The 10,301-nt window shown below is 46.7% G+C and overlaps 1 protein-coding gene across 1 annotated transcript in view; it reads left to right on the top strand.

The window, feature by feature from the left end:
• Nucleotides 1-534: 534 nt before the first annotated feature.
• LOC306917414 (metalloreductase STEAP3-like) overlaps nucleotides 535-10,301 on the top strand; it is a 27,870-nt gene continuing 18,103 nt past the window's right edge. Inside the window, exons 1-6 of the mRNA XM_079495635.1 lie at nucleotides 535-608; nucleotides 3,840-4,189; nucleotides 6,020-6,286; nucleotides 6,773-7,033; nucleotides 7,769-8,035; nucleotides 9,323-9,487. Coding sequence (XP_079351761.1) covers nucleotides 3,968-4,189; nucleotides 6,020-6,286; nucleotides 6,773-7,033; nucleotides 7,769-8,035; nucleotides 9,323-9,487 — 1,182 coding nt within the window. The 5' untranslated portion in view covers nucleotides 535-608; nucleotides 3,840-3,967. The remainder of the gene's footprint in view (nucleotides 609-3,839; nucleotides 4,190-6,019; nucleotides 6,287-6,772; nucleotides 7,034-7,768; nucleotides 8,036-9,322; nucleotides 9,488-10,301) is intronic.

The following is a 10,301-nucleotide window of genomic DNA, read 5'->3' as shown; positions in this document are numbered from 1 at the left end:
GTTGATCTGACCCCCCCCCCCCCCCCCCCATGCCAAAGCGCCAGCGCTCGCCCTGCAGTCTGCCGTCACCCATGGCGGATGCGTGTACGTGACCTCGCCTCGCCCCCAGGGCGTCTTACTGGTTGATGATATTGTATATTGGTACTGATTGATTGATTACTTTATTAACAGTTTGCAAAAAACAACACAGTAATGTACAGTTCAGGTACAGTAGGCCTACAGACAGTCTGCTTAAAGAGGATTTAAACCCAAGAAAGCCTATGGTTTGACGTTTGTTTCCATTGTGGTCGGTCCTTGCATGGCTTGAAGTTGAACGGAAGACGGAAGTATCAAGGAATGGGAATATCCAAGTAGCCTACTAAAGTAAAAGCACTAGAGTCACTAGAGTGACTTTGTCTTTCACTCGAGTGCCATTTTGAGCGGAATGGCCCTTTTTTCCCCCTCGGTTATCTCCTTCACACAGAGGGGGTGGAGCCCGAGGGCGGGCCTAACGACGCATGTGTGTGTGTGTGTGTGTGTGTGTGTGTGTCAGTGTGTCTGTGTACGTCACATGGAGGACGGAGCGATCACAGGGAAGTAAGGAAGGGAAGAGTTGTTGAAGTGAAGAGGTAAGCACAACTACTACAACTACTAGACGAACATACAACTACTACAACTAAATCGAATCTATCACATCGCCGGATCAGTCTGTTTGCTGCTCCCCTGTGCTGCTGTGTAGTTAGTTGGGAAACTGTCTGAATAAGTAGATCGAGTGATAAAGGTTTGCGGGGGAGTTCAGCAGGCAGCCAAGGGCACAAGGTGGTTTCTTTTAGTGTGTGTGTGTGTGAGCGCGCGCGCGCGCTACTGGGAAATGAAATGACGACTATCTTCCAGGGCAGTCAGTGGTGTCATCTATCTAACAACACAGGCTGTGTCTCTAACAATGAGACACGTATAATATAACCAGGTCTAGGACACTCTTTCTCAACTGTCTGTAATCTACACAGCACTTGTTCCCAAACTTTTTCATGTCAAGGACCCCCACATTGACACCAGGGAGGGGACCCCCATAAGAGAAGATTTTTACGCTCTCTAGCAGTGATTCTCAACCCGTTTCATTTCAAGGACCCCCCAGTTTGACATGCATTAGTCTACGGACCCCCATTTAATGGCATTTCTACCTCTGGGACCCTGTAATTTATATTGTAAAATCAATGTTAATTTAACTCTTGAGAGTGTACAACATGGAACCAAATGGACCTGTTAGGGTCCATTTGGTTCCTAACTATCATTTAGCTGGGGACCCCCTGGAACTCCCTCAAGGACCCCCGGACCCCACTTTGGGAACCACTGATCTACAGTACACTTTAATACACTGTACCAATCCTCTGTTATGGCCGGAAAGTAACTAAGAACGTTTACTCAAGTATTATTTTACTGGAGTATTTCTTCTTATTACTTCCACTTGACTTGACTCCACTACATCTCAGTGGCAAATACTCTACTTTTTAACTCCGCTGCAATTATTTGAAAACTTTAGTTACTAATTACTTTGTAGATTTTGATTATTATTACAAAACATATAGGCTACAGCAGGGGTCTGCAACCTTTTTTAAATGAAGTGCCATGTTTTTATTTTTTAGATTGTCAGTGTGCCATATCAACATTAATTAATTTTAATGACACCACGTGAAAGATTCCAACATATTTTGCTTGTCCACAAATATTACGTTTTTCCTTCTTTTTAAATATTTTCTTTCATGTTGTTATAATGATCATTAGACTCAGGGCAATAACAGAGTTCAGTTTTAATGAATGTAGAGTGCAGGATGTAATTTACACACAAATGTGAGGGACTTCATTTATTTGACTGTATTTTTTTTAAATTGTTTTTTTTAAAACCAAAGATACTCTCTCACACACTCGCACACTTGCCAGTGTGCCAGTGATCACCCTCCTTTTGGCACTGGTGCCTAAGGTTGCCTACCCCTGGGCTACAGTACTCACTACACTACCTATCTACAAATGATTGATTGATTGATTGATTGATTGATTGAATACTTTATTATTAGGCAGAAATGTAAACGGTACAAAGTACAGTCAAACACTTTAGTCCAAAAAAATAAAAAAGTCCTTGCGTTCTTAAGGCCTATTCATAGTCTGGATTTTCGGTGGTGAGGTGACCACCAGAGCTGAAATAACGTTGAGCGGTGGTGAGTAAAAACAGAGAGAAGGGCTGAAGCGGTGGCGGTGGTTTGCTCTTCACCGCGGCTCGTGACGTCATGTTGTAGTTCGGTGGTCACCAAACCACCGAAAATCCAGACTATGTATGAGCCTTTAGTTTCCATTCAGGTCCTGGGCATTCAATTCTTAATCATGACATGAAAAATAACAATGAAATTAAAATCATCACATTTACAATATAAACATAATATTCAGACCCATAAAGGGTCCATTATAGAGGGTATGCGTGTGACATCATCATCAAACCAGGAAGTTATGCGGGAACGCCAAAAAACTACTTTCTGGCATTGACAACTCATACATCCAAACAGAAAAGTCCAATATGATTGCATTAAACGATGTTAAACGACATTAAACTCACTTTGCCACTCGATTTGACATTCACTTTATGCATGCGCAGCCGCATACCCTCTATTTGGAACCCATGGTGGTTTCTGGGCCGACATTGAGATGGAACAGTGTCCTAATGTTTCTAACAACGCAGTGGGTGCTGGAACAACAACTGAGAGACACCACCAGGATCTAGGACATGTGTCTCTGTCTCCACAGAACTACTGCTGGGTTTTAAAAACAGATCTACTCCTGCAGAGAGATGACCTCCATTGGGCTATCATAGCATGACTAGTGTGAAGAAGCTCTCATGAATGTTAGATTATTATTCTCTCCACAATTTAGGCATTTAGCGGTATGCTCTTATCCCGAGCGACTTACAGTAAGCACTGAAGCAGACATCGTTGAGTAGTAATAGGCGAGGATTGGTTTCTTAGAACAATGGTGGTTCTCAAACTTTTTAATGAATTGCAAGGACTCGCCATAACTGCAAATGGAACCAAATGGACCCTTGCGGTTCTGTACCGAGTGTGCAAATCATGGAACCAAATGGACCTGGATAAGGGTTTGGAAACCTTTTAAGGAACCCTGAGGGTCCCTGTGTCCCACTTTGAGAACCACCCAATTAGTAGAGAACGAGAGCACAGCTGGAAGCGACTCATATCACTATAGAATAGGAATTTGTATTTATTAATGAATCTATTGTACTGTATAAACTATTGTAGTCTAGTCTAATTAAATTATTAACATATTGGCTTAGTTTCTCAGACATGCAGTGATGTAAATAGGTTTTCAATGTAATGAGTCCCGGGATGCAGGGATGGTCTTTTAGATGAGACCCCGGGGACATTTTATGAGTCCCACTTCAACGACGTTAGGAGTCATATTTTTGCCATTTTTACAATGTAGTTCCAGACCCACAGGAGTCAGGAACGCACCCAGGGTGCCGGCCCGGTTCCGGCGAGCCGTCTCCGCGTCCGAAACATGGACAGAGTTACAGGGCATTATATTGCCCGACAGCAACGATATACATTGATTGATTGAAAATTTGAATTCACAGTTTGTAGAATGGATACAGTTAAAAAAAAGGTACAGGTCAATACAAAAACTGCTACGAGGATAAAACCAGAAAAAGCACTAAGACTTGTTTGCATCAGGGTCCTCCAAGGTTGAGCACGTAGTTCTAGTTAATATTAACTAAAAGTCAATATTTTCAGTTCATGTCGGTTCTCTTGTCATGTCACTAACGTCATGTTTCCATCCTGTGTCCCATTTGTGGGGGACAGTCCATCGCGTGTCACTTGGGACGCCAGGCCCGACAACGGATCCAAAATAAAGCGACGGCAGAGCGACTAAAAGTGTCGTCCCTCGCCGGGGCTTCGGGACGTAGCGTTCTGTTGCGGCAGGTGACGCGATGCCTCTCCTGGACAAGAAGCCCTTGATTCGTGGAGGCGGAGGAGGCTCCAGGCACCTGGAGGCCTCCATGTCGGACCCCGGCGCCCCGCTGGTCGGCATCCTGGGCACGGGGGACTTCTCCCGCTCGCTGGCCAGGAGGCTGGTGGCCTCCGGCTACCAGCTGGTGGTGGGGAGTCGAAACCCTAAGCGCTCCGTCGCCCTGTTCCCCGAAGAAGCTGAGGTGAGGGGCACGCACGCACGCACGCATGCACGCACGCACGCACGCCACGCACGCATGCACGCACGCACGCACGCCACGCATGCCACGCACGCACGCACGCCACGCACGCCACGCACGCGCCACGCACGCGCTCACACGCGCGCTCACACGCGCGCTCACAGACCCATACGTTCTCTCTCTCACACACTCTTCTTTTGCTATTATGTGTTGGGAACTGATCATCTTGTTGTATTACAGCGGCTGACCTGTGCACTTCTGATTGTTAGTGTGTTGTGCACGTACTATATGATTAGCATTCACTGATAACAGGCTCGTGGTACGGTACACGAGCCTGCAGCGACTGCACTATAAAGTGCTTGCCAAGAAGATACACGTTAACAGCTTCAAAATTCACAGTTGCAATGTTAATTGGGCGTAATGTAAAAGAGGATTGCTATATCAAGCTATATTTCACTTCCGCTTCACTTCCGTTTAGAAGTGACATTTGTAAGATTTATGAAATTCGTTTTAATTGATTTAATTTTATTTCAAAAAAATCTTTAGAAACATTCTTTGAATTTCTCTTTAAAGTATGGCAAACTATGGCAAACGTTAATCAAAATAAAAATGCTTCTACATTCTCTCTAAATCTGTAGAGTTCTTGTAAATAAGTAATGCAGATTTCTAACAATAATTTAACTGTTGAGAGTGTAAATTGCGAAAAATGAAACCAAATGGACCCTGGCTCCCGGGTCCATTTGGTTTCATTTTACGCTCTCTCAAGAGTTAAAGATAGGGTCCATTTGGTTACCAACTCCTCATCATTTAGCTGGGGGACCACCTGGAATACCCTCAAGGACCACTGGTGGTCCCCGGACCACTAGCCTCGGAAACCCAGACGTTTTTATTTCCAGGGAGAAAAAAAGTCTGGGGCCGAGTCCACTTCAATTCGGCGCAAACGTCGCTCACTCTCTGCTGATTTCTGATCGTCTGCACCTTTGTTAAATTGACGCAGACACGCACACATGTAGCCACACACACTCCTCTCTCTCTCTGTCTCTCTAATTAATTAGTCTCATTTCCAGCAGCTGTGCCTAGTTTCTCCCGGCGGATCCTGCCGGGAGCTAGCCTGGCGCGGCCAGACTCATAGCGAGGGTTCACTGATGTTTCCTCCCCGCATATGAGTCTGGACTCGGGCTCATTGACAGAGTGTATGCGGAAGCTGGAGAAATCAGAAAATGACCGGGGCCAATCGGGCCAATCAGTGACTGCGTTTCAACGGCTGTCCGTACAACAGTGAAAAGCAGCCTCTGATTGGTTCATGTGTATATGGTGACGTAACATTCATGCTGCAGGACTTTCAAAACAACAATGGCTGCCCTCAACGCAACAAGTTTAAAAGTTTACACAGAAACGATAAGAACAGCAGTTATTTCAGATATAGACTCTGACATATATCCGACATATCTCGCTCACGTATAAAGTAGAAACTATTAAACAGACCTTGTTGTTTTTAGCGTGGTTGCCGTGGTATGAGGAGCGGACCAGCGCACTGTGTGGTGACGTCAGCTTTTTGTTACGCTGATTGGCTAGATGGATCTGTCTGTCAAGGCAACTACTAACGCCCACTTTTCAAGCTGCCTATGGCCGAAGTCCAGACTCATATGCGGGGAAGAATCTTCAGTGAATCTCCGCTATGAGGCTGGCCAAGCCAGGCTAGCCGGGAGCTGCCTATGCCATAAAAAGCATATGTGAGTTCCAGTCTACCGGACCACTGGTTAAAAACCACTGATTTAGACCTCCTGTTTCCCCCAAACCCGTTTTCACGCCCACTGCCCTTCTCTAACCCAGGTGACCACTCAGATGGAGGCTGCCAGCCAGGCCCGGCTGGTGTTCGTGGCTCTGTTCCCGGAGCACTACTCCACGCTGGCGGGCCTCAAGGAGCCGCTGGCCGGCAAGGTCCTGGTGGACGTGAGCAACAGCGTCCGGCTCAACCTGGCCGGGCCGTCCAACGCGGAGCTGCTGGCCGACATGTTCCCCGAGAGCTCCGTGGTCAAGGCCTTCAACACCGTGTCGGCCTGGACGCTGCAGATGGGCGCCATGGACGGCAGCAGACAGGTGAGGACTGGAGGAGCGCTGTTTAGTTGTCCTTCCACGCTCAAGTGTTTTCTGATTATTAACACAATCAGTGCCGGGATTCCTTCAAAATAGAAGCTCTGGGGTGCCGGAAAGACATGGACACTTTTACTCTGAAGCCGTGTACACACGTCCTATGAACGCGTCGGTTGGGTTCCCTAGGATGTGTGGAGCCGTCCTGCGGGGGAAAAAAAAGTGTATTTGGCTGTTGGTGTTGGTGCATTTTTAAACCAGCTTGTTTGTTGTTTTACAAGCCACTGCAACCTGTGAAAGACTACATACAATACACATTGTCACATGACCAACAGCAACAGGGTTGTCCAGTGTGAGATAAATGGGATGGAATAACGGGAGTGAGAGGAATGAGGATGTGACTGTAAAATCGCCTTATATTCTACAGTCGATCCCATATTTCCACAGCAAATGGAAGGAGGATTGTAAAATTGTAAATTGTAAACCCCCCCCCAGGTTCTGCTGTGCGGCGACAGCCGCCAGTCCAAGGAGGCGGTGGCGCAGGTCTGCCGCAGCGCGGGCTTCCTGCCGGTGGACGCCGGTCTCCTCTCCGTCTCCCTGGAGGTGGAGAACCAGCCGCTGCACCTCTTCCCGTCGTGGCGCGTGCCCGTGCTCGCCACGCTCGCCCTCTTCGCCTTCTTCTACCTGTACAACTTCGCGCACGGCGTCCTGCATCCCTTCGTCACGAAGGGCGAGCGCCACTTCCACAAGATGCCGGTGAGTCGTCGGGGAGTAGTATTATCGGAAAGAATGAATAAATTCCTTTCCTAAAAAAGGCCTTTTTTTCAGACGGGCAGCGACTGACGTGCCTAGTTAACCCCCTTATGGCTATTGACGTAATTGACGTAATGAATCAATAAATCCCTTATGGCCACTGACGTAATTGACGTAATCGTTTAATCCCCTGTAATCAGGAGCTTAATAAAACAAAATGTAGCAACTTTTAACTTGTTTGGCTAACGGCCGATGTAATCTACCTAAAACCGGCCGAAATCCGCGCGTGCACGGTCGATCACGCACGCGCGCGGTCTTTATGTGCATCGCTGCGTAAAATGCGATATTTTGAGCTTGATTAGAGCTTCATTTGACTTAGTTATTAAAATCGACGATGATCGCTTAGCATCCCGGACATCTGATAGTGCTCCACAGTCCAAAGCTAGTACCGGATGTTATTGTTCCTTAAACCGGAAGTGCCATCGCCAGATTCGCTCTATTTGCTCAAAATCGGCATAATGGTGACGTTACCGCCACCATCAGGACTGGGTATAATACTATAGGATTGCCGTGTGAGAATGAGATGTAGTGTGTATATCACAGATTTTTCTATTGGCATTAAAATGACGAATTAAACATATGAATAGTGCAGGCAGTACTACTGTACTCTACTCCAAAGCCACCGCCACACTTTCACATCGGTGTGTTTTTAAATATCCTCCCCCTCTCCCGACCAAGATCGACACGGTGAACGTGACCCTTCCCAGCGTGGCGCTGGTGCTGCTGGCGCTGGTCTACCTGCCCGGCCTGCTGGCGGCGGGCCTGCAGCTGCGCCGGGGCACCAAGTACAGCCGCTTCCCCGCCTGGCTGGACCGCTGGCTGCTGCGCCGCAAGCAGCTGGGTCTGTGCAGCTTCGCGTGCGCCGTGCTGCACGCCGTCTACAGCCTGGCCATACCCATGACACGGTCGCACCGCTACGGCCTGCTCAACGACGCCTACAAGCAGGTGTGTGAGAGAGAGAAGAAGTGCATGGATTAAAAGTTCTCAGTCGCGCCACAAACGGATTTCATTTGGATTACGTTTTTTCTGTGAAAGCACCGAAAATAGCCGATCTACAAGCTCACAACACGTCGCACTGCGACGTGTTGTGAGCTTGTAGATCTGCTATTTTATGAGGCTATTTTTGTGGGGCTATTTTCGGTCACACGTTGTTGTTTTTTTTCGTTTTTTTTTTTTTAACCCTTTCACCTTTATTTTATATTTTTTTATGGAGGGACAGACAGTAGGCTGACAGGAAATGGGGAGAGAGATTGGGGGGTGACATGCAGTAAAGGCCGTCGGGATCGGGAGTCGAACCCGTGGCACACTGCCAGACTGGATTACCACCAGCCAAGGTGCCTGGACCGCTGAGTCATGGCCCAGGCCCATGCGTTACTTTTCAGAAGCACCTTTCAGAAACATAAAATGGTCTCAGAAATGTCATGATTTATTTTTCATGTCTTGAGATTTTATTTTGCTTTATTCCATGGAAGTGTGTTGTTATTCTTTGAGACACACATTACGGGTATTTTCGGGACGTGTCCCCGGCGTGGCCAAATCGGCCATTATTGTTTAGGGATCTCTGCACCAACACCACCAGTGCATGAAATAAGTCTGCCCGGAAGGCATTTATTCTGCTTCTGTTTTGTTTTCTTTGCTTTGGTGTGAAGCGTCCTTGGGGTTTCCTGAAATACACTTTATAAAATCTAATAATAAACGAAATTAATATTATTATGAAATAGGCAAATAGAACATGCAGTGTTCTCCAATGTTTACATGTGTTGTTCGAAGATACACACACACCGTTTTATGTTTTAATTAGATTTTATTTTATTTGATCGTGTCATTTGTTTTATCCTAAGGTAGTGTTTTTTCTAATTATGTTTAATTTGTATTGTTGTACTCTGTTGTATTATCTTAACTCATTCTATGCCTAGGGCGACATTGGACGACCTTTTATAAAAGTCCTAGATCGCCTAGGAGGACATAGAACGACCCCTTAGTTAACACCCTGAGTGCACAGGATGAAGTTATCTGCCCCTTCAATTAGTAACGCCCAGCGTTTGGGGTGTTAATTAATTATCCATGAAATTACTTTAAAAACTAAATGTAGGAAACAAATAGAGGGGCCCATAGAAAGTGCCCGTGACCCACAAGCGGGTCCCGACCCCAGTGTTTGAGGAAGCACACTGCTCTGACATGGCCGCCATTGCGTCGACGGACGGCGGTGTGTGTGTGTGTGTGTTGCTGCAGGTGAAGGCGGGGCCGGCGGTGTCCTGGGACGAGGAGCAGGTGTGGAGGATGGAGATGTACGTGTCGGTGGGCATCATGGCCCTGGGGGTGCTGTCGCTGCTGGCCGTCTCCTCCCTGCCCACCGTGTCCAACAGCCTCAACTGGAGGGAGTTCAGCTTCATACAGGTATGGCTATACCACACACACGGGCACTCCTCCGCTAGGGCTGGCGCCATTGCACCGTTTCAGTTGAGAACTAATTAATGATTTCTATTAACGATTTTAAAGCTGCTATAAGCAATAATATGTGAAATTTTTAATGACCTTTTTTTTTAGACAGCCAGCAATGGGTAGAACGCTCCCAAAAAAATGTAGTCTCTGTGACACATCTAGGGGCCGCAATCTGCATTTAAAGATGTTCCTAGAAGCTTTGTCATTGGTCGAAAAAAACAAAAAACGGTCGCAACGACTAACCAATCAGGAAGTGGACAGGCAAATCGACCAATGACAAAGCTTCTAGGACAATCTTTGAATGCAGATTGCGGCCCCCTAGATCTGTCACAGACACATTTTTTGGGGAGCGTTCTACCCATTGCTGACTGTCTGAATACCAAAGAAAAAAAAAGGTCATTCAAATGTTGACATATTATTGCTTATAGCAGCTTTAATTGTACAAGATGGTAACGGTATATGGATGGATGGATGACGAGTGGATATGCTTTCAATCTTCTCCCATGAATTCCCGCTGCCAGCAGCTTGGAGGATGTTTTTTGTGTAGGTGAGTGTGTCACTCGCAGTGAAACACAGACACGCAGCACAGTGTTGCACCTGATGGACACGACCTCATCTATCACTGTCACATCCCTCTTCCCTGCTTTGACTCTTTAGTTGTGCACAATATATCTCCTCTCCTGCACTCTCCTCTTCTCTCCTCCCCCCCTCTCTTCTCTTCTCTTCTCTTCTCTTCTCTTCTCTTCTCTTCTCTTCTCTTCTCTTCTCT

The sequence above is a fragment of the Electrona antarctica genome, assembly GCF_951216825.1.
Source record: "Electrona antarctica genome assembly, chromosome: 24".
Taxonomy (NCBI): domain Eukaryota; kingdom Metazoa; phylum Chordata; class Actinopteri; order Myctophiformes; family Myctophidae; genus Electrona; species Electrona antarctica.
Note: the sequence above shows the minus strand (reverse complement) of the source record. Positions and strands in the feature narration are given on the sequence as shown.